This window comes from Corythoichthys intestinalis, chromosome 6 (assembly GCF_030265065.1).
Source record: "Corythoichthys intestinalis isolate RoL2023-P3 chromosome 6, ASM3026506v1, whole genome shotgun sequence".
Classification (NCBI taxonomy): domain Eukaryota; kingdom Metazoa; phylum Chordata; class Actinopteri; order Syngnathiformes; family Syngnathidae; genus Corythoichthys; species Corythoichthys intestinalis.
The window spans coordinates 3,823,659-3,848,761 of record NC_080400.1 but is presented as its reverse complement, the minus strand read 5'-3'; the positions used below and the strand labels follow the sequence as shown (position 1 = coordinate 3,848,761).

Below are 25,103 nucleotides of genomic sequence, written 5' to 3'. Positions count from 1 at the left end.
AGGAAGTTACCAGCAAACATCCCCATAGTCAACAGGTGGTGACATGCAAACGTTCCCAGAGTCGACAGGAAGTGACCCGGGAATGCCCCAAAAATTAACAGGAAGTGACCCGTGAATGTTGCCAAAACCGACAGGAAGTGATAAAAAATCAACAGGAACTGAAATACCCCAAAATTAACTCTTTGGCTCCCATAGACGTCTTCCTGTGATCAACACATTTCAATTCACAGCACAACAATGAAAGATTGTTTTTCTGTTTATTAGTTTTATTGTAGAATAACATGAAATGATTTCATGACCCGTGTATTGCCATCATCGCGAACCTTGTATCGCATAACGTATCGCTAGGTACCCACGCACAGTCCGTGACGCCGCCGCTACTATTGAGGGCAAATTTCAAAATTTATTCTCACATTTCACAAAGGACTCGTTTTAAAAGTAGGACCGAAAGTAAATCGGCTTACCGGCGTCCGATTCGTTAAGTCTTTGTATTTTTTTCAACTGCTCGGCTAGCGCTGAGCGGTCTCGTCCGTTTTGGCGTCCACCTTGGCGTCCTTAAGCGCGGCCAGCGCGGCGGCCGAGAAGGTTTTAAGCACGCCCAGAGTTTCCCTCTGCAACGTCAGCGACTGGTCGACGAACTCCCGTTGGCCGTCGGCCAGCGCCCTCAGCGAGCGCGCCAGCGTCCCCAGAGAACGCGACACCGACGCCAGGAGCTGGCGACCGGCACGCTGCTGCTGCACGCTGTGGCGCGCCAGCTGCGCCAAGCCGCCAGAGGGCGGCGGCGGCGAGGGGCTGCGCTGACGCTCGGGGGAGGAGTCGCCGCCGGCCTCGCCGGAGGGTAGGAGCGACGGCCAAGACGAGGAAGCGGCGCCCGAGGGGGGTGACCGGTCTTCTTTGGAGGGTGCGCGGTCGTGGCGCGAGTACGTTTGGACCGGCTTGGGCGGAGCGAAGTACGAGGGGGCGGAGTTGTCGTCGTGGTCCGCGGAAGGTTCTGGTAGACGGAAGGCAGCAAATCAACTTGGACTTCTAAAGCGTTCAGAGGCAGTCAATGAGTTTAAAAAAATCAGTGCATTGACTTTTATGGGAACATCGCCCCTACCAACATGGCTGCCCTGAGGCCATTTTAGTAGGGGCGATGAAAATGCTTCTGGCATGAATTCCAATGAGTTTATCACTGATAGACGTCCAATCCATTTGGAGCAGGAGGGTTGACAGCAAAAGTAGGCACAATCGTTCGCTGCCACCCTCTCGCTTGAATCGGATTGGACGTCTAGCGCCGAAGTTTATCGCTAGTAGACGTTACATTGACTTTGACGGGAAGTCGCCCTTACCAACATGGCTGCCCTGTGGACACGTTGGTAGGGGCTTTTCATGCTTATGCTGTGAATTCCAATGAGTTTATCACTAGTAGACGTCCAATCCATATGAAGGGTGAGGGTGGCAGCGTTCATTCGCTGCCAACCCTCCCCCTTCAAATGGATTGGACGTCTAGAACCGTCAATGTAGTAAATATAAGATGCTTTGACGTTAATAAAATAATCTTTTAAGATAGCTATGCCTTTATTTTCATGTCAATGCATTGACTTTGATGAGAATGTTACCCCTACTGGGGGTGATGAAAGCTTGTTTCATGCTTCTGCCATTAGTTCCGTGGCCATGTTGGTAGGGGCAGCGTAAACTCTTTTAATACTTCTGCTGTCAATTCCAAAGAGTTTATCACGAGTAGACGTCCAATCCATCATGCTTGAAATGGATCAGATGTCTAGCGAGGCAAATGGGAGTAAATAGAAGATGCTTTGACATCGATGAAATAATTTTTGAACTTGGGTATGACTTCCTTTTCAGGTCGATGCATTGACTTTGATGGAAATGTTGCCCCTGCCAACATGGCCGCTCTGGGGACTCTTTTTACAGTCCTGCCGTCAATTCCAAAGAGTTTTTCGCTAGCAGGCGTCCAATCCATTTGAAGCAGGAGCGTTGGCAGCAAATGAAGGCGCGATCGTTCGCTGCCACCCTGCCGCTCGAAACTGATTGGACGTCTAGCGTCTAGTTAGAGTTTATCGCTACGAGATGTTACATTGACTTTGATGGGAACATCGCCCCTACCAACATGGCTGCCCTGAGGCCATTTTAGTAGGGGCGATGAAAATGCTTCTGGCATGAATTCCAATGAGTTTATCACTGATAGACGTCCAATCCATTTGAAGCTGGTGAGTTGGCAGCAAATGAAGGCACGTTCCTCCCCTGCCACCCTTCCGCTTCAAACAGATTGTACGTCCAGCGTTGTCAAAGGCAGCCAATGAGTAAATAGCAGTAGCAAAATAATCATATTTCATCATCATTTAATGTCAATTCATTGACTTTGCCCCTACCAACATGGCCGCTCTGTAACCATTTTGGTACGGATGACGAAAGCTCTTTTCATGCTTCTGCCGTTGATTCTGCAGCCATGTTGGTAGGGGCAACGTCACACTCCTACCGTCAATTCCAAAGAGTTTATTGCTGGCAGACGTCCAACCCATTTGGAGCAGGAGAGTTGACAGCAAAAGTAGGCACAATCGTTCGCTGCCACCCTCTCGCTTGAATCGGATTGGACATCTAGCGCTGAAGTTTATCACTAGTAGACGTTACATTGACTTTGACGGGAAGTCGCCCTTACCAACATGGCCGCCCTGTGGACACGTTGGTAGGGGCTTTTCATGCTTATGCTGCGAATTCCAATGAGTTTATCACTTCAAGACGTCCAATCGATTTGAAGGGTGAGGGTGGCAGCGTTCATTCGCTGCCAACCCTCACCCTTCAAATGGATTGGACGTCTAGAACCGTCAATGTACTAAATATAAGATGCTTTGACGTTAATAAAATAATCTTTTAAGATAGCTATGCCTTTATTTTCATGTTAATGCATTGACTTTGATGAGAATGTTGCCCCTACTAGGGGTGATGAAAGCTTGTTTCATGCTCCTGCCATTAGTTCCGTGGCCATGTTGGTAGGGGCAGCGTAAACTCTTTTAATACTTCTGCTGTCAATTCCAAAGAGTTTATCACGAGTAGACGTCCAATCCATCATGCTTGAAATGGATCAGATGTCTAGCGAGGTAAATGGAGTAAATAGAAGATGCTTTGACATCGATGAAATCATTTTTGAACTTGGGTATGACTTCCTTTTCAGTTTGATGCATTGACTTTGATGGAAATGTTGCCCCTGCCAACATGGCCGCTCTGGGGACTCTTTTTACAGTCCTGCCGTCAATTCCAAAGAGTTTTTCGCTAGCAGGCGTCCAATCCATTTGAAGCAGGAGGGTTGGCAGCAAATGAAGGCACGATTATTCGCTGACACCCTCCCGCTCGAAGCGGATTGGACGTCTAGCGTCTAGCTAGATTTTATCGCTACTAGATGTTACATTGACTTTGATGGGAATGTCGCTCCTACCAACATGGCTGCAGGGGCAACGTAAGCTCTTTTCATGCTTCTGCTGCTTATTTCAGTGAGTTTAACACTAGTAGACGTCCATTCCATTTGAAGGCGGAGGGTTGGCAGCGAATCATTGGACGTCTAGCAACATCACTGTAGTAAATAGAAGATGCTTTGACGTTAATAAAATAATCTTTTAAGCTAGCTATGCCTATTTTTTTATGTCAATGCATTGACTTTGATGAGAATATTGCCTTGGTAGGGGCCATTAAAAGCGCTTTTCATGCTTTTGCTGTGAATTTAAATGAGATTATCACTCGTAGACCTTGCATCGACTTTGATAAGAATGTTGCCCCTACCAACATGGCCACCCTATGGCCATTTTAGCAGGGATGGTGAAAGCTCTTTTCATGCTTCTGCTATCAGTTCCGTGGCTATGTTGGTATGGGCAGCATAAGCTTTTTTTTTCAGGCTTCTGCTGTCAATTCCAAAGACTTTATCACAAGTGGCCGTCCAATCCGTTTGAAGCGGGAAGCTTCATTTGCTGCCAACCCTCACGCTTGAAATGGATTGGAGGTCTCGCGCCGTCAATGGAGTAAAGAGCTTTGACGTTGATAATTTTTTTAAAGCTAGTTATGACTTCATTTTCACGTTGATGTTTCGACTTTGATGGGAATGTTGCCCCTACCAACATGGCCGCTCTAGTGACATTTTGTTAGGTGCCATGAAATGTCTTTTCATGCTTCTGCCGTCAATTCCAAAGAGTTTTCTTTTAGCGTCGAGCAAAAATATCCTATCAAAATAAAGGAAAGGCTTTTACCTGCGTCGTCCTCTGACGAGTGAAAGGGGTCTCCTGCCAAAGGTCAGACAAAAAGTCTTATCAGTGTCAAATGGGCGAGTTTCCGCGACGGACACTTACCGCTCAGTTCCTTGTCTGGCGAGGACAGAGGAGAAAAGTCCAAGTTGACTCCTCCGGGCAGCGAGAGCGAGCTGTTGTCGGCATCCAAGTAGGGGTAGCCGCCGGCCTTTTTGATATCCGGAGCGTCGTCGTCCTCGTCCTCGTCCACGTCGCTGACCGCATCTGGGAGGGAGAAATGTGGGCGTCAAACTCATTTTTTGCATGGATTTTATTTGGTTTTAGGTCAGTTCTTGTTGATTTAGGAGAAATTCTGGGGTACTTCCAGGTCCTTTCAGGTCACTTCCTGTTGATTTTGGAGTGTTTTTGGTTACTTTCTGTTCATTTTGGATCATTTCCTTTCTATTTCCGCTTACATTTCCTGTTGATTTGAGGGCATTCCCACGTCAGTTCCCGTTGATTTTAGGTCATTTTTCTTACTATTTTGGTCACTTTCTCTTCACTAATTCAATCGCAGCCAGTGCAACCATCTAACTAACCATCCAACTAACCAACGACATGTTTTATTGAAGTTGCCAAGCCTGTCACGATATGCAATGAGTCCATTTATCGCACGGGAAATAAAAACGAGGGTGTTCGTGCGTGTGGATGGCATATGAGACTCCATTTCTTTTCACAGATGTTAATTGGTCATAAACACACCACAGAATTAAGGTTCAGACATACAAAATAAGGAAACACATCTGTATTAAACACTGTAAACGTTAGCATTGCTACATTGAGGCTAATGGGGAAAAAAAGACAACCTACTTTAGCCTTCTATAAAACATTGGTAGTCTTCTCCAAAACGTAAACTCGCATTTAACTCAGTACTTCTCAAATAGTTTTTTTTTTGCAGTACTAGAATAAAGTGTACGTGCACATCCACTCAGTGGGTGGCAGTGGCGCTCTCATTCTCAAAGTGCGCGCAGTATTTTTGAAGTAAGCAAGAGCACATACAGTAGAAGAGAGACATGAAGAGCTGTGTGCCGTTTTCGAAAGCCGTTTCCTGGCCGGACTCACGTAGCGACCCACTGTCTTCTCCGGTTCTCTCGTGTCCGCCCGAGAAGTGTCATTTTCGGCTTGGGATCGTCACGACGACCGCCCTCACCTACGGTTCTTCCTCGGCCGCCGAGAATGCGCTTTTTTTTGGGCCGTTTGCCTTTTGGCTTTGACATTAAGTAAGCCAGAAATGTTCCAACATTAACAGGAAGTGACCTGTAACCGAAATTGATAAGAACTGATCCAGAGATGAACAGGAAGCAACCAAAAATGATCCAAAATCAACAGGAAGTGACCTGGACTAGAACTTCTAATTAAAGTAACCCAAACTAAAGAACTACCCAACAAATGCTCCGAATCAACTAAGTGTCTTGGAATCGAACCTAAATTTATAGGGAGTGACCCGAAATGAGCAGGAAGTGACCTGGACTTGAAGCTATATTAACAGGAAGTGACACGAAATGAACAGAAGTACCCCGCAAATACGCCAACATCAACAACTGTCCTGGACTTCAACCTAAATTTATAGGATGTGAGCTTAAGATAACAGGAAGAAAATAAGAAATGCTCCAAAATCGACAGGAAGTGACCTGGAATAGAACCTTAATTTACAGGAAGTACCCCACAAATCCTCCGAAATCAACTAAGTGTCCTAGAAATTGAACCTAAATGACTAGAAAGTGACCTGAAATGAACAGGAAGTACCCATGAAATGCTCAAAAATCAACAGGAAGTGGCCTGGCATTGAAGGTAAATTTAGTGAACTGAAACATTCCAAATTAGAACGATTTGACGCATATTGCTGTTGACAGAGTTGAAAAAAAAAAATCTCCCAGCTCGTCTCTTTTACCTCCTGTGGGACTCATGAGCAGGATCCCGTGGACCATCTTCTCCACCGAGTCCAGCGACTTCCTCTTCCTCCTGACCGCCGAACTGTCGGCGACTTGCTCGGCAGCGTCCAGGAGAGCCATGCGGCGCTTGCCGTCACACTTCAGGTCCGCCCACTTCTTCATGATTTGCCGCACCTGAAGGAGAAAAAGCCAAACGATACAGAAAAAAAATACTCAATATTGTTTTAGTTGAATAAAAACAAAAAAGAAACGACCTCGTCGGCCATTTTGTGTCAGTATCATGCGTTAAATGTGACGTTCTAGTCATAAACGTCAGATAAATTAAATAAAAGGCATATTTTCTACTCATGTCTTCTTATTGCCAGCCTGTTTTCGTGGTGTTTGTCGCCCCTTGTTGGCGCTAAGGTGTCATTGCTTTCGGTAGGTTCCAGCACTTTCTGTTGAAGTCAACATGTGGACTCGAACTGATAGCGAAAACAGAACTAAAAGACCAGCTAACGTCTGCAGCCAGTGTACCATTGCAGTTCTTGCCATCTTATCACATTGTTTGTGCCTTATAGATTAGATTCTTTTTTGTTTTACATTCATGAGCTTTATGTACGATATTGGAGGCTTGTATATTTCGTTTTGTTTGCATGTGGTAAAATATAGTTACAATATTTCATTTGGAGTCTGATTTGTCAGGAGGCTTGTATATTTCGTTTTGTTTGCATGTGGTAAAATATAGTTACAATATTTCATTTGGAGTCTGATTTGTCAATTTCAGTAAACATTAACTACAATCGGCCGCCAAGGGGCGCTCTTGACTCCTACTTATATTGTATCTAGGTCTTTTTTGTTGTTGTTTATAGGGCGTGTTTTGGACAGAACAGGGGACTCTTAACAGACCGGACATTTTGTGCTAAAGTTAGCCCTCCCTCAGCCTAGCTTTGCCAGTACAATAGCTAAATAGATTTTGGATACTTGATGTATAGACTTCAGAATGATATTGACGGGACAGGGGGCCGATTAATAGGGGGCCTGCATTGTTGGCGTGGCCGTCAATGTTGACCGAGTGGAATCACAGGAATCTTTTTTTTTGTTAAAAACTCTTGTGAATAAATGCTTAAATCCCTGAATTCTTTATAGATATGGACGTAAAACAGTCTCGATTCTCGGTTAAAAGCAAAAAAAAAAAAAAAAAAAAACAACGTGCAGTTAGCATTTATTTTACGTAAGTATGTCGAAGTACGATGCTAGTCTGTCAGTCAATGTGGCGGCCGCCAAATGTAAACAAAGCTTTTAGGTGAAAATTCTTGTGAATAAATGCTTAAATCCCTGAATTCTTTATAGAAATGGAAGTAAAACTGTCAATTCTGGGTTAAAAGCAAAAAAAAAAAAAAAAAAAAAAAAAAAAAAAAAAAAGTGCAGTTAGCGTTTATTTTACGTAAGTATGTTGAAGTGCAATGCTAGTCTGTTAGTCAATGTGGCAGCCGTCATGAGCTTTAAGGTGAAAATTCTTGTGAATAAATGCTTAAATTACGTAAAAGAGTCTCGATTCTTGGTTAAAAGCAAAAAAAAAAAAAAAAACGTGCAGGTAGCATTTATTTTACGAAAATATGTCGAAGTACAATGTTAAACTGTTAGTGAATGTAGCTAGCGGCCGCCTGATGTAAACAGAGCTTTTCCGGAGAAAATGCTTGTGAATAAATGCTTAAATCCCTGAATTCTTTATAGAGATGGACGTAAAACTGTCAATTCTCGGTTAAAAGCAAAAAAATGTGCAGTTAACATTTATTATACGTAAGTATGTTGAAGTGCAATGCTAGTCTGTTAGTCAATGTGGCGGCCGTCATAAGCTTTTAGGTGAAAATTCTTGTGAATAAATGCTTAAATCCCTATATTCTTTATAGATATAGATGTAAAAGAGTCTCGATTCTTGGTTAAAAGCAACAAAAAAAAGTGCAGTTGGCATTTATTTTACGTAAGTATGTCAAAGTACAATGCTAGTCTGTCAGTCAATGTGGCGGCCGACAAATGTAAACAAAGCTTTTAGGTGAAAATTCTTGTGAATAAATGCTTAAATCCCCGAATTCTTTATAGAAATGGACGTAAAACAATGTCAAATCTCGGGTAAAAGCAAAACAATGTGCAGTTAGCATTTATTTAGTATATGTCGAAGTATGATGCTAGTCTGTCAGTCAATTTTGCGGCCCCCGTATGTAAACAGAGCTTTTCCGGTGAAAATTCTTGTGAATCAATGCTTAAATCCCTGAATTCTTTATAGATATGGACGTCTGTCAGTCAATGTGGCGGCCGCCAAATGTAAACAAAGCTTTCAGGTGAAAATTCTTGTGAATAAATGCTTAAATCCCCGAATTCTTTCTAGAAATGGACATAAAACAATGTCAAATCTCGGGTAAAAGCAAAACAATGTGCGGTTAGCATTTATTTTACGTAAGTATGTCGAAGTACCATGCTCGTCTGTCAGTCAATGTGGCGGCCGCCATATGTAAACAGCGCTTTTCCGGTGAAAATTCTTGTGAATAAACGCTTAAATCCCTGAAGTTTTATAGATATGGATGCAAAAGAGTCTCGATTCTTGTTTAAAACAAAAAAAAAAAAAAAACGTGCAGTTGGCATTTATTTAGTATATGTCGAAGTATGATGCTAGTCTGTCAGTCAATGTGGCGGCCGCTGTATGTAAACAGAGCTTTTCCGGTGAAAATTCTTGTGAATCAATGCTTAAATCCCTGAATTCTTTATAGATATGGACGTAAAACAGTCTCGATTCTCGGTTATAAGCAAAAAAAAAAAAAAAACGTGCAGGTAGCATTTATTTTATGTAAATATTGCGAAGTAAAATGCCCATGCTGTAGCGGCTAATTTCTCCAAATGATTTTTTTTCACGTTTCAAAATGCATGCATGGTGCAAAAGAATATAATAATTACCTTGAATCATCGAACAAATCGCTCCTGAGACAAACCTTCCTGTTTGTATGCGGTAGAGCATTCAAACTTTTTCAACCTAAATCCAGCGTTGGATCGCTGCATGTGTCGCTGCGACCGACTGCGAATAACTGAAGCGGATTGTGGGATGGCCCACTATTTGAAGGGCGCACTGAAGGTCGAATCTGACCCTTCAATATCATTATGAAGTCTATAATTGATCATTTGACAAATAAACCTTTAGGATTCCATTTTTAAACGAGTGACCGAAGCAAATGCGTAAAATGGGACGCCACTATAGCGAAGCTAACGGGACTGCGGATGAGCTGGATGTTAAACAAAACCAGGAGTAAAAGGCTTTGTGCATGGTAGTGAAGTTGGAAAAAAAGGCTGACAATGTGGCTGTTGTTAAACTGAAGTGCTGCAAGGTAGTCTCTCGCTAAGCTAAAGGGTACTTCTGTTAGCACTAGCTACTTAGTTTAGCTAGTTTTGCCAACTATTCAATTCTTATGTGGCTGAAGTATTACTAGATACTGTCAATCGCAGCCCCTAGGTCGCGGCTGAGGGAGCGTACCAACTATCTCAACAAATAGCGCAAACGTAACACAAACAAATGGGACCCCTTCGGGTCCGTTTTGCAGTACGGGGGGGGAGTCACGTCATTACACAAAATTAATATCTCAAGCCCCACATTTATTGCAAAATGGTCAGTGAAGAAAATATTTTACCTCAGGTTGGCTGCAACTGAGCCCGTCACTGCTTACAGATGGCCGCCAAATCGGGCTTTTAGCATCCATCCCTCGACATATGCCATATCTATGGACACGTTACTCACCTCTCTGTGGTTCTCTCCGAGACCGTTTATCTGGTCGGTGATCTCGGCCCACTTCTGTTTCTTGGCTTCTGCCGACACGCCGTGGTTAAACTTCCCTGAAGGAGGAAAGAAAGGACAACATACAAATATGCTGACTGACGACCATTCACCGGACGTCTATGGAGGCCAATGAATTTAGCCATTATCGGGCACGAATTTAAAGATTAAATTAAAAAAAATTAGCTTTTTAGTCTTATTGGGTGCTATAACTGCAGTTCATTTCTCATGGATTTCATTCAGTTTTATATCCAGGTCACTTCCTGTTAAAAATGGGGCTTTTCGAGGTCACCTTCTGTTGATTTAGGGTAATTCATGGGTTATTTCCTGTTTATTTTGGTCACATTTTTAGGGTAAAAACTAGATCGATCAGGTCTGATCACGTCATTTTCAAAGTATCGGAATCGGCAAAAAAATATCGGACATGCCTTTTTTTAATATATATATTTTTTAATTAAATCGTTTTCTAATTGTATTCATCGTTACAGACATAATATGTTACACTCATCCAGAGTCTTTAGTTTAGGCTTAAGGTAGGGTTATCAAATTTATCCCGTTAATTTTTTAAAAAATTTATCACGTTAAAATATTTAACGCAATTAACACATGCGCAGCACGACCCACTCACGCATTGTCGCGTTCAATCTGTAATGGCGGCGGTTTACCTATATATAGAGCTAAAAGGCAGCGTAAAATGAGTAGAGTGCATTTTGGCAGCCTTTGGATCCTTTTTTTAATTGGTAATCAATTACAATCCCTCTCCCTATGATTAGAAATATCGTGGGGAGCAATGAGGGGTAAAAGGTAATAATTGATCTTTTTCTTAACACCTTATATTATTTCCCAACGCAGAGAAGATATATCAATTGGAACCACTACGCACAGTCATGGTTGCACTTCCCATCAAGCATTTGGGTAGAAGTTAAATGGCTACAATATCATTTACTGAAAGCTCAACAAATACACTAGATGGCAATATTTAGTCACAATATACAAAGTCACATTTATCCTTTAAGAATTACAAGTCTTTCGATCCGTGGATCCCTCTCACAGAAAGAATGTTAATAACTAGGCCTGCAAGCAGGACTGAACGGGCCCTCGCAATCTCGCGCAACTCGGACGTCACGCAACTCGGACTGTGTGCAGGTCAGGGTGGTGGCAGATCCTCCTCTCTAATCATCTCATTAGAACCTAAGATGCTCAAAAGTAGCCTATATACATTCCCACACCCAAGAGATAAAAACCCCTATTGGAGAGAGTACTACAAAAAAGGAGCCACTACTGAGCTGTGCAGCCAAGCCCTTATTCAAAACCCAAAACTAATCTTCTAAGTGGGCCAATTCGACCAAGTGTGCCAAATATTGTGGCTCTATAAGCTGCCTGAGTCTCTGAAAAAAAATATTTCCTTTAAATGGCGAACAAAGGGTCGTCACGGCAACAGACAGAGACACGTGGACATGGGCCGTAAATAAGTATTTTAATAGGTCTTGAAACTACAATGACCAACCTGAAAAGAACTGAACATGTATTGGAAAAACGAGTGACTTTCTATTGCCACTAGTTGGCGCTGTAGGTTTGATGCAAATGACCCCTACAAGGCCCTTCAGGGTATGACTCTCAACAAGCACGGGAAGTTTGGCGCAGATATGTTGTATATCTGCCGAGTTATGACTGTTCAAAGTTTTTGGAGAGAAAAATTGTTGACAGTCATTTTCACTTTCCTGTTTGGACCCCTCCGCTTCAACGAAACTTTAATATTTTTCATCAGGCACCTGAAGACAGGTCTTAAGGCTTCCCTTATGCAGCTTTGAGGTAGATTGATTTTTTCCCTTTAGAGGAGGAGTGTGTCCCGTAAAAAAAGGGCATTTCCTGTTCCCACTAGGAGGCGCCAAGCACAAATGGTAAATTTTCAATCCAGTCCTGCTCAGGCTGGTATACCTCACACACATGCCAGATTTAAAATAGATTGAACGTTGTATGAGGGAGTTATCAGTCATTTTCCGAATTCGGTGTTTTGGCAAAAAAATGGCCGACTTTGGCACCCCGCCCAGGTCAGGCCCGTGAATGAAAACACACCATTTTGATAACTTAAGATTTCATATGCCTCATGAACAGTCTCGCCAATTTTGAGAATGATCAAACTAATTCCCTAGGTGCCAAGGTGTAAAATGTGCACACTGTAAATCGATAAAAATTTCACATTCAATCCAAAATACCCGATTTCCTGTTGGGTTTGGAATATGCATGCAAGAGACTTTTTGGAGCAGTTTTGTACAAGGTATCGACTCTCCGAATTTCATCCCTCTACGTTGAAAAAACCTAAATGGAGAGGCCTTTTTGAAAATTTCAAGGGGGCGCCACTGAGCCATTTTGTTACATGTTTTCGTAACGTTGCAAGATTATTGAACGTTATGCAAAGCCACATGTATGTCCAAATTTTTGTGAGTTTTCGTGCATGTTCAAGCCTCCAAATGTAAACCCCTACTGTGAACCGATAAAAATTTCACATTCGATCCAAAATACCCGATTTCCTGTTGGATTTGGAATACGGGTGCAAGAGACTTTTTGGAGCAGTTTTGCACAAGGTATCGACTCCCCAAATTTCATCACTCTCTGTTGAAAAAACCTAATAGGAAACGACTTTTTGAAAAATTCAAGGGGGCGCCACTGAGGCATTTTGCTACACTTTTTCGTAACATTGCAAGATTATCGAACGTTATCTAAAGCCGCATGTATGTGCAAATTTTTACGAGTTTTTGTGCATATTCAAGCCTCCAAATGTAAACTCCAACTGTGAACCCATGAAAATTTCACATTCGATCCAAAATACCCGATTTCCTGTTGGATTTGGAATATGGGTGCAAGAGACTTTTTGGAGCAGTTTTGCATAAGGTATCTACTCCCCAAATTTCCTTGCTCTATGTTGAAAAAACCCAATAGGAAAGGCCTTTTTTAAAACTTCTTTCTGTCGCCACTAGTTGGCACTGTAGAGTTGATGCAAATGACCCCTACAAGAACCTTCAGGGTATGACTCTCAACAAACACGGGAAGTTTGGCGCAGATATGTTGTATATCTGCCGAGTTATGACTGTTCAAAGTTTTTTGCGTGACAAATTGTTGACGTTCATTTTCACTTTCCTGTTTGGACCCCTCCGCCTCAACGAAACCTCAATATTTTTCATCAGGCACCTGAACACAGGTCTTAAGGCTCCCCTGATGCAGGTTTGAGGTCAACAGATTTTTTTCCCTTGGAGGAGGAACCTGTCTCGTAAAAAAAGGCATTTCCTGTTCTCACTAGGGGGCGCTAGACCTAATGGGTAATATTTCAATGCACTCGTGTTAAGGGTGGGATACCACACATACATGCCAAATATGAAAAAGATTGAACGTTGTGTCAAGGAACTATAAGTCATTTACTGAATTTGTCATTTTGCCGAAAAAATGGTCGACTTTGGCACCACGCCCAGGTCAGACCCGTGAATGAAAACGCACCATTTTCAAAACTTAAGATTTCATATGTCTCCTGAACAGTCTCACCAATTTTGAAGATGATCCAACTAACTCCCTCGGCGAAAAGGTCTCAAATGTGCACCCTGTAAATCGATAAAAATTTCATATTTGATCCAAAAAAACCGATTTCCTGTTGGGTTTGGAATATGCATGTAAATGCTTTTTTGGAGCGGTTTTGGACAAGGTATAGACCCCCCAAATTTCATTGCTCTACGCTGACAGACCCTAATGTTATAGGCCAATTTAAAAATTTCAAGGGGGCGCCACTGAGCCATTTTGTTATATTTTTTTGCAACGTTGCAAAATTATCGAAATTTACAATTTTCCGGACGTATGTGCAAATTTTGGTGACTTTTCGTGCATGTTGAGGCCTCCAAATTGGCCGTTTTCATTTGCCCTGAAAAAAAAAAAAAATAATAATAATAATAAAAAAAAAAATAATCCTTTGCAAAACAATAGGGCCTTCGCACGCTTCGTGCTCGGGCCCTAATAATAATAATAATCCTTTGCATTACAATAGGGCCTTCGCACGCCTAGTGCTCGGGCCCTAATGAAAATGCCATCTTGAGGATTTATTGTCATAATAAACAAATACAGTACTTATGTACTGTATGTTGAATGTATATATTCGTCCGAGTTTTATTCATTTTTTTCTTAATGCATCGTCTAAATGTATATGATCGGGAATGATTGGAATTGAATCGGGAGAAGAAGAAAAAAAGCAATCGGATCGGGAAATATCGGGATCGGCAGATACTCAAACTAAAACGATCGGGATCGGATCGGGAGCAAAAAACATGATTGGAACAACCCTAGTAAAAACCTTCAAGTGTTATTGGGGCCAATAAACACAATTATATTTCCTGATAATGACCCAACATCAACAGGAGGTGACCAGAATAAACAGGACGTGATCTAGAAATAGCCAAAAAAAAGGAAGTGACGTGAACGACCGAAAGTGCTGTTCTGCTCCTCACTTTTCAGATCTGGTTCAAATAGGAAGGGTAGAACCGACGACATGTTGGGAAAGCTAACGGGTGACACGCTGGGATTTCGGCAACGGGCCCGGTGACGTCACGCACTGCGACGTAACAAAAATGGCGACCTATCACTTAAAATAATTTTACAAACTTTATTAAAACAAAAACATTAAGAGGGGTTTTAATATCAAATTATTATAACTAATACTAACATTTATCTCTTAAGAATTACTCGTCTTAAAAATAGAGGATCCCTTTAATAAGCAAGTGCCGCAGTGACTGAGAGCTGGGAAAGGGGGTGAGAGAGGCCGTGCGAGCGAATGAAGCAGAAAAAAGGTTTGTGGACTGGAAAAGAAAAAAACTATCGCACGTCCTTGCGATGGGACTATCGCGCATGCGCACATCGCAATGGCGATGTTTAAACGATATATCGTTCAGGCTTACTAGGAGGCATATCGGACAACGCCAGTGTTGGCAGCAGAGGTTGATTGTCTCCCCCAAGGGAGCAGTGATGGCCAAATGAAGCTTCTTGAAGCAATGAAGCATTGCAGGCAATTGGTTCAAAGCTTCATGGTGGTTTATAGTCGAGTGCGACTTATCTATGAACAAATGCCGTTTTCGTGCAATATTTGGTGGGTGGCAGCTTATAGTCAAGTGGGACTTATAGTGCGAAAATTACGGTAAATTAAAAGTAAAGTACCGTATTGGCCCTAATATAAGATGGTGTTTTTTGCATTGAAATAAGACTGAAAAAGTGGGGGTTGTTTTATATTCGTGGTCTAGACATTATACCCATTCATGACGCTAGATGGCTCCAGATTGAAGTGATGTTCTGTCATGACAAATCTCAGCTACTCTCAAGTTTAACCAGTTTGCATTATTTTATTGCAGTGTTTTTCCTTATTCAGATTTGTTTCAAGACTACAGTTACAGTTAGACCTCACTTTGATGGTTAATGCATTTATTGCACTTTTGTTGTTTTATCACAATAGATTGGTTCATTTTAGGGCTGTCAAAATTATCGCGTTAATGGGCGGTAATTAATTTTTTAAATTAATCACATTAAAATATTTGACGCAATTAACGCACAAGAGGGGTTTTAAATGAAAATTTCGATAACTTGTACTAACATTTATCTTTTAAGAACTACAAGTCTTCTTTCGCTTTAACAGAATGTTAAATGTTAATGCCATCTTGTTGATTTATTGTTATAAACAAATACAGTAGTTATGTACCATATGTTGTATATATCCATCTTGTGTCTTATCTTTCCATTCCAACAATAATTTACAGAAAAATATGGCATTTTTTATTGATGGTTTGAATTGCGATTAATTACGATTAATTCATTTTTAAGCTGTAATTAACTCGATTAAAAATTTTAATCGTTTGACAGCCCTAGTTTACATTTCAAATACCAGAAGCCATTCATTGACGAATGAACTTTAGTTTACATATTTCAATGTTCAGATATTAAGATTTGAATGAATGAGGCAAAATAACATGCTTTGTCTCTCAAATATATTGTTATAATCATGTTTCAGATGTACTGTAATTATTTTCTGTATAAAAGTTAATTTGGTGTTCAAAAGGTCTTTTTTCAAACTTGAGTCTTGAAAAAGAGGGGGTCATCTTATAATCAGGGCCGTCTTATATGCGGGCCAATACAGTAATGGAAATTGCAGCTGTAATTTCATTCTTTTAACAAGCCATATAACTTGCTATGATCCAAGGTTCTGAACAGGCGTGATACTGGTGTGTGGCCACCGTGTACACATCTGATGTTGCTCACCGTGGTCCGCAGTGTGCTCAAGGAGCATGTGTGTCTGCTCAGACACATGCAAAATTAGAGGGAACATTGCTAGTGACTAACCAGAGTAATCTGACAGCAGAAAGCGCCACACGATTGAACCCAGAGTAAAATACTATCCTATTTGGACGCAAGTCGCCATATTGAGTTACTAACATTAAAACAAAGCTTATGGATTTGACTTCCAAGCGAGAGAAGACAAACGGCCCATTGCCCAGGTTGACGGACGGATGGCGACTCACTCAGCAGGATGTACCGGTTCCTCCTGACTTCCCGCAGCAGCATTTTGACCTCGGAGAAGGAGAACCTGGGCCTGGAGCCCGCCAGGCCCCGGCCGGCCGCGCCCACTTTGAACTCCTCGTCCTCGTGGTGCCAGACGCCCTCCATTGTTAGCCCCTCGCTTTCCGCCACGCTTCGTGCCAGCCCTCCGGATTGGCTTCTTCCCGATCCTGTGGCGGGAGGGAAGAAGGAAATTATCAATGCGCCGCCTAAAGTTGAATGAGCAATTATTCCTAATTGCAGCACAGGAATTCATTTTAGGGCATTTACAGGTCACTTCCTATTAATTTTGAATCACTCTTGGTTTATTTTGCAGCTGTCTGTTACTAGTAGTAGTAGTATTAGTTTCTGTTGGCATTACGTTATGCATCCACAAGATGTAGTAGAGCTAAATGGAATGTCATGCCATGTTTAACCAAACCAATATTGACCCGTATACAAGGCACATCTGCTTATACTGTCAGCTTTTGAGAAAATGGAAGGCTTTCAGGTGCGTCTTATAGTATGGAAAATACGGTAAAAATGAAGGCTCATTATGTATTTGAAGCCAACTTAGTCATTTTGATAGCAGGCTAATATAGATACAGTGGGGCAAATAAGTATTTAGTCAACCACCAATTGTGCAAGTTCTCCTACTTGAAAAGATAAGAGAGGCCTGTAATTGTCAACGTGGGTAAACGTCAACCATGAGAGACAGAATGTGGGGAAAAAAAACAAACAGAAAATCACATTGTTTGATTTTTAAAGAATTTATTTCCAAATTAGAGTGGAAAATAAGTATTTGGTCACCTACAAACAAGCAAGATTTCTAGCTGTCAAAGAAAAAGCTGTCTTTCTTCTAACGAGGCTCCGCTCGTTACCTCTATGAATGGGACCTGTTTTAACTCATTATCGGTATAAAAGACCGATGGGAGGAATATAATATGACCCGGAATGAATCAGCATAATGTGAGGATTCCCTTTGTGACTACATATTGTGATGATTGCCTTTGTGACTGTATCAGTATATTGTGATGATTCCCTTTTATGACCCGGAGTGAATTAGCATATTATGATGATTCCCTTTTGTGACTGTAACCTTGACTCAGCATATAATGATTATTCCCTTTTATAACAGCAACCTTGTTTTCTTCGCCACTATGGCGCCTTTGTGATGTACGATTCCCTTTACCTTGTTTTCCTCGCCACTTTGGCGTCTTTGTGATGTGTGATTGCAAAACATGTGTCAAAACACATGCAACAATGGGCAAGTGGCTCGTCATCTGAGGTAAGGGACTGACCATCTCTGATCTCAGGTGTGAACCACTATAAGAGCTGGGGATTTTCCCTCTTCGGTTAGAGTCTGCTGTGGGTTAGTATACGGACGCCCAGGTTGTATTCCTCTGCAGCTCTACCAGGGTGTCAGCTCTCCGCCCGCTTGTCAATGGTAAGAGTTTTGATTGCTCAAAGGAATATCTTATATGGGGATTTAGAAGTGACAATCTACATCTAGCGTTATTGTTTTCTTCCTTTTTCTACAATAAAAATAGATTTCACAAAAGTGTGCGTGTTGCAGACTCACTGCGAACCCAGAAACGAAATTTCGCAAAAGTGTGACTCGGAAATTTCGTAAAACAAAGACACCTGTCCACAACCTCAGTCAGTTACACTCCAAACTCCACTATGGCCAAGATCAAAGAGCTGTCGAAGGACACTAGAGACAAAGTTGTAGACCTGCACCAGGCTGGGAAGACTGAATCTGCCATAGGTAAAACGCTTGGTGAGAGACAGAATGTGGGAAGAAAAACAGAAAATCACATTGTTTGATTTTTAAAATTAGAGTGGAAAATAAGTATTTGGTCACCTACAAACAAGCAAGATTTCTGGCTGTCAAAGAGGTCTAACTTATTCTAACGAGGTCTCACGAGGCTCCACTCGTTACCTGTATTAATGGCAACTCTTTTAACTCATTATCGGTATAAAAGACACCTGTTCACAACTTCAGTCAGTCACGCTCCAAACTCCACTAAGGCCAAGACCAAAGAGCTGTCGAAGGACACCAGAGACAAAATGGTAGACCTGCACCAGGCTGGGAAGACTGAATCTGCAGTAGGTAAAACGCTTGGTGTAAAGAAATCAACTGTGGGAGCAATTATTAGAAAATGGAAGACATACAAGACCACTGATAATCTCCCTCGATCTGGGGCTTCGTGCAAGATCTCACCAAAAAATGATAACATCAAAATGATAACAAGAACGGTGAGCAAAAATCCCAGAACCACACGGGGGGACCTAGTGAATGACCTACAGAGAGCTGGGACCACAGTAACAAAGGCTACTATCAGTAACACAATGCGCCGCCAGGGACTCAAATCCTGCACTGCCAGACGTGTCCCCCTGCTGAAGAAAGTACACATCCAGGCCCGTCTGGGGTTCGCTAGAGAGCATTTGGATGATCCAGAAGAGGACTGGGAGAATGTGTTATGATCAGATGAAACCAAAATAGAACAGGACGACTGATCTGTAGAGGTGTGCAAAATTTCCGATTCTTAGATTATTCGCGATTCGGCCGTGGAAGATTCGAGAACGATTCACAAACGTCCAAATTCCGATTATTGAAATATGCCAAGTAAAGCGGAAGTACAACACACTCAGCGCGCCGCGCGGTCAATGAGGAACGGAGCGAGAGTAGCTAAACATCATGCTTCTCATTACCCGGCTCCTCGGGTAATGCCAATGCTCAACTCACGGCTCTAGCTCAACTCATGCCACGAGATAAAAAAACACAACAACATACCTGACTGCTGCCGAAAAGCTGCTACAAAGTAGCATAATGTTATGGTAGATATCATTTATATAGGACTAGATGCATTATAGATTCGGTAGCGTTAGCAGCTCACCTACAAAAATCTAGATGCGGGCGTTAGTAAACGGCCGCCATCTTAAAGCAGTACACCTCCCTGCAAGGCTGTTGTAGCGAACCTTCCAAGCAAACCTGATCAACTTTTTATCTAAAATACTCCTAAATCGGTAAAATATTGACTTGAATCTATCTTTAAAATAGTTTTAAAACTTTCACATGTCGAAAGAAGACAAAAGGGAAATTATGGAATAACGGGAGCAATTTTAACAACTTTAACGGTTGATTCACAACATTAAATGAATTGAATGTAGTTTAAAGCTGCTGATACAGAATGGGGACTGGAGTTTTTTATTTACTGTTATTTTTGCATATTTGTTTACTGCTATGTGTTAACTTGATACTGAAATAGTAGTTTGGTTTAGCCTGAGAGTATTTTTGAACAATTTTGGAACTAATGTACAAAACATTTTAAAAAATAAATAAATCAAAAAGGAGGGGGGTGCATCTATAATCGTTTTATAATTGAATAGGAGCCTCTGAATCGTAATCGTAATCGAATCGTTAGGTGCCCAAAGATTCCCAGCTCTACTGATCTGTGTAAAGGAAAGAATGAATGGGGCCATGTATCGAGAGATTTTGAGTGAAAATCTTCTGTCGGCAAGGGCATTGAAGATGAGACGTGGCTGGGTCTTTCAGCACGATAATGATCCCAACTATACAAATAAAATTGAATTGAATTGAATTGAACACACAGCCAGGGCAACAAAGGAGTGGCTTCGTAAGAAGCATTTCAAGGTCCTGGAGAGGCCTAGCCAGTCTCCAGATCTCAACCCCATAGAAAATCTGCGGAGGGAGTTGAAAGTCCGTGTTGCCCAACGACAGCCCCAAAACATCACTGCTCTAGAAGAGATCTGCATGGAGGAATGGGCCAAAATACCAGCAACAGTGTGTGAAAAGCTTGTGAAGAGTTACAGAAAACGTCTGGCCTCCATTATTGCCAACAAAGGGTCCGTAACAAAGTATTGAGATGAACTTTTGTTATTGGTCAAATACTTATATTCCACCATGATTCGCAAACAAATTCTTTAAAAATCAAACAACGTGATTTTCTGTTTTTTTTCCCTCCACATTCTGTCTCCCATGGTTGAGGTTTACCCATGTTGACAATTACAGGCCTCTCTAATATTTTCAAGTGGGAGAACTTGCACAATTAGTGTTTGACAAAAATTTGCCCCACTGTACATAGAGCATTTGTTGCCTTCATTATAAGGCGTAAATAAGGCTTTCAATCTTTTTGTGGCTCCAGACATATTCGTTGCTTATTTTTTTTTGCTCCAATATGGCTCTTTCAACATTTTGGGTTGCTGACCCCTGATTTTGGGTCACTTTCAGTTCATCGTGAATCCTATCTTCAACTATTGAAGTGGCAATTTAGCACCTCCTAATGCATAAACTGTCAACTGCACGTCAAGTTTGTAAACAGGGTTTTTGTTGAGTTTTTCCCAAACGAATCACATAACAATTAAAGATACACGATAATATTGGTCACCGATAATTATCGGCCAATAATGGCAATTATGACGTCACATAGATAATAAAAAAATTTAACCGATAGTGCAATCCGATAATTATATACTTGATTTAGCCTCCAAATGTGCGCAACCGAAGAATTCAGCACGCCGCCTCCTCAACCCCTCCCCTCTCTGGAGCCCCTGAGGGAGGAGGGATTGAGGAGGCGGAGTTACATGACAAGAAGTAGTTGAATATTATGGCGGCTCTTACAAAAAAAAAAAAAAAAAACGACGCTCTCGCTATCTGCGAAACATGTACCGCAGAAGTTCCACGAGGCCGAAAGAAAGCGTCATTCAAAACCATTAACCCAGCATCCATTTAAAACTGCATCACAAAGATTTTTGGAACGAATACGAGGCTGCTGCTAGCGGGAATGCTAAAGCTATTGTAAACACAAGCTAAACTACGGGGCTTGTGACAATACAGAGTCGGGTTGTTTGGGAAAGCAGCCCACGGTGGGTGGTAAACTCGCATCTATGGCTAAACACTGGCACGACTGGAGACCGATAGTCTGCAAGTAGCCGTCTTCCGACGGAGCCCGCCGCTCTGGTCGGTCCGGCAGGCCACTGCCGCCTCGCCGTTGGCAGGGAAGGCAGAGCCCGGTTCCCCGGCTTCGGGACCTCCGGCGAACACCCCGGTTTCTCGAGCGTTCACCCACGGCGTGCGAGCAGAGCCAGGCCCCGAATACGCCGCGGCGAACCGGCCGGTGCGGGTGGATTATCCGGTACGAACGTAAACGCCGCCGCCGAGACACGATTTTTTTTTTTACCGAAATGACCCGAGAGCCAAAGCTCTGGATAAAAAAATAATGCCATTTATACGACCACCATTCTTCATGGAAAACATGCCAATCACATTTTCACCACGGACATTTGGAAAAGTGATGTCCAGTAAGCAAGCTTATCATGACGGCACAGTGGTTAGATGATAATTTAAACATGGACAAAACGAAGTCAGCCAGTCAATAATGCATTCAGTATGTAAAATGACGAGCGGTCAGATGACTTTGTAACGTTGCTTTTATTTCGGCTTAACAAAACTCAGGCACAAAACAACACGCTCGGAGATGCGAGCTCCAACTCCATCCAAATAGTACTGCCGTGTATCAGTTTAGCTGCTGTAAAGCAAATGTCGGGAGTGCCGCAAATGTAAACAAAGCGCTGCAGAATGGGTACATGACATCTCGCTCTTTTGAGTTAATCATATTCACAGAGTGCAACAAAGCATATAACATTAGCAATCACTTTTCAAATTGATTTTATTTGTCTGCTCAATTACAGTCACAGTAGATAATCTAAACTTATTGGCACTTAATAACACTTATCAATTTAAATATGATATTATATTAGATGTTGGAATTGAATACTTGTTCATATTTTATGTTGAAAAAAGACAATAAATGATATTTTTGCACATTAATATTTTCTTTTGTGTATACTTTAAATTTTTACATAAATCTTTTAATAGAATTATCGGCTTGACATTATCGGTTGGAATGAGGAGGAAATGATCAGTTATCGTTATCGGTTGAAAAATGTATTATCGTGCATCACTAGTGCTAGTCAAATGATCTGTTCGAGAAATAATTTTCACCCATTATAAAAAAATTTTGTTCATTTGATTATTTTCTGTTGTTGTTCTTTTAAAGACAATATTTTACCGTAGAACTCTTAATTTTAAAATCATGTATAGGAACGTCAATTACATGCAATGACACTTTTCGGGGCACCCTGGTCCGGCCCAGCCTATACGCAGATTATGCAGCTGCTTAGGGCCCCTGACCACTAGGGGGCCCCCAATCTGGCAATTGTTTAATTTATATTCTATTTTGTTTACTACAGTTTGCTTTATTTGACTTTTGTGAGTTTTGATACTTTATTACAAGCTTAAAAAAAAGTTCTTCCTTAACTTCTTTCTTTCCTCTTTTAGAAAAAGGTTTGGTGCTATCTACTGTATTTGGGGTGACAAGTTTGAAGTATGCAGTGCAACAAAATCTGATTAATATACAAAATATGGACGTATGGCTTGGATTTCATGTATGGGTTTCACAGTACACTGTGACGAAATGGTGGGCCAAAAATATGGGCCCCTTTGCATTATTTTGCTTAGGGCCCCCAAATGGCCTGGGCCGGTGTTGTGCCGAAAAATAGCCGCCCCGCGTGAAATGTCCCCCCCTGACGGGAACGCTTATTTATAATGCTTTACTGAGGTGAAAACATCAAATGTTTTCATGGACGCATTACAGTAATGGATTTACGACTGTAAAATCAGTTTTAAATAAAAATAATTAGACAAAATACTAGTCCTTTATTTTAGTAACAAATCGTGGACTGGGCCACATAACCATCTTTGAACAGAAATGTATTAGTCTACAGGTTTTCACAACCATATCTCAATGCAGGGCCGGCCCAGGCCATTTAGGGGCCCTAAGCAAAATAATGCAAAGGGGCCCATATTTTTGGCCCACCATTTCGTCACAGTGTACTGTGAAACCCATACATGCAATCCAACCCATACGTCCATATTTTGTATATTAATCAGATTTTCTTGCACTGCATACTTCAAACTTTTCATCCCAAATGATTGTCAGTACTTACACTAGATAGCGCTAAGCCTTTTTCCAAAAGAGGAAAGAAAGAAGTTAAGGAAGAATTTTTATTTTTTAAAGCTTATAATCAAGTATCAAACCCCACAAAAGACAAATAAAGCAAACTGTAGTAAACAAAATAGATTATAAATTAAACAATTGCCAGATTGGGGCCCCCCTAGTGGTCAGGGGCCCTAAGCAGCTGCATAGTCTGCGTATAGGCCGGCCCGGCCCTATCTCAATGACAATTTATTAGTTCAAGCAGAGTAAAAAAAAATACATATATTCACGGTACAAAAAAATCGTTTCTATGTCCATCGATTGGTAAGAAAAAGCTGTACGAGTGACGTGTGGACGCTCAATAATAAAATAAATAAACAAATAAATCAAATAAACGCTCAATAAAGCGCTATAAATAAGCGTTCCCGTCAGGGGGGACATTTCACGCGGGGCGGCTATATTTCGGCACAACACCGGCCCTGGGGGCACCCCCTTAAACTCCGCATATGTTGGCGGTGTTAACAAGCAACAAAATTATCAAAACGTAGAAGTATATTGTCGTACGAATAAAAAAGAAAAATCCTAATTATCGATAAATGTGTAACCAAACGGCGGTTCCTCAAAATCAGGTGACTCGGATTTTTAATTTTTCCAAGAAGCGCTAAAACTCCCATGATGCTGATTGGCGTAAACACAAAAATTACAACACAATGTGAACCCAGCTATGATTGTTTTTCTGGGTATGATACAAAAATATCCAGAATTATAAAATTGAAACATTTCATCTTAAACGAGAAGGCGTCTTTTCTTAATGAACTGGGTGGCTTATAATGTCTATTTAATACTTTCAATGTCATTCCGATTAGCCAACAGTGCTCGCTTTGGCAGGCTAGCAAAGCATTGCGAGCCTTCCTCCGTCAAAGACTGCAAAGTACGTCGAAAGCGTCGCCGCGGAGACGATACGACGCCTCACTAGTTAGCAACCAGCTAACGAGCCGGGCTAGCCAGCTAGAAACTAGCAGGCGAACGAGCCGTCAGGGATCGGCGTTCGCGTTTATTCGACGTCAATTAGCGAGCTAGTTGCTAACTAGCTAGGCGTACGCTAGTGCTCGCTAGCCGCAGAGTCAACGCGTGCTTGCCGAATTGTGTGTGATGAAGAAAGGGAACAAAAGGATGAGTTTACCGACAAAATGGCGACGTCGGCCCTCCTCCTTCCTCCGAAGCGATCTGGAAAATTCGCCGAGTGATGCCGACCGAGGCTACCCCGCACACCCGGAACGCGCAGTGTTTGCTGCGCGCACGCGGAAAGCCGACAACGGTCATGCAAACTACGGCTCGCGTTCCACATTCGTCGGGAAATGTTCAGCAAAGTTTCTCTCTGGTCAAGCTGGCGGACGTTGGGTGTTTCCCGTGGTCAAATTTGCGAACCATCGTCATCCAAGCGTTACCGTGAACGCATTCAAAGCATTTAAAAAGAGAGTTGACTTGTGTTCGCTTGCTTAAACATTGCCTAAGTCATATTTTTGCCAAATTCAGATTTATGACTATCCTACCCAGGGCC

The 25,103-nt window shown here is 41.8% G+C and overlaps 1 protein-coding gene across 2 annotated transcripts; it reads right to left on the bottom strand.

The window, feature by feature from the left end:
• Positions 1–240: 240 nt before the first annotated feature.
• On the bottom strand, positions 241–25,081 carry LOC130917659 (myb-related transcription factor, partner of profilin-like). 2 transcript variants are annotated; one of them, XM_057839286.1, is made up of 7 exons: positions 24,726–25,078; positions 16,505–16,711; positions 9,927–10,021; positions 6,163–6,337; positions 4,335–4,496; positions 4,236–4,268; positions 241–991 (listed from the first exon to the last, which is right to left on the bottom strand). In XM_057839286.1, exons 2-7 carry the CDS (start codon positions 16,647–16,649, stop codon positions 510–512), a joined length of 1,092 nt encoding a protein of 363 aa, XP_057695269.1. In that variant the 5' UTR covers positions 16,650–16,711; positions 24,726–25,078; the 3' UTR covers positions 241–509. The 2 variants fall into 2 exon arrangements, with proteins under 2 accessions (XP_057695269.1, XP_057695270.1); XM_057839287.1 differs by having other exon boundaries at positions 529–1,026; positions 24,726–25,081.
• Between the last annotated feature and the right edge of the window lie 22 nt (positions 25,082–25,103).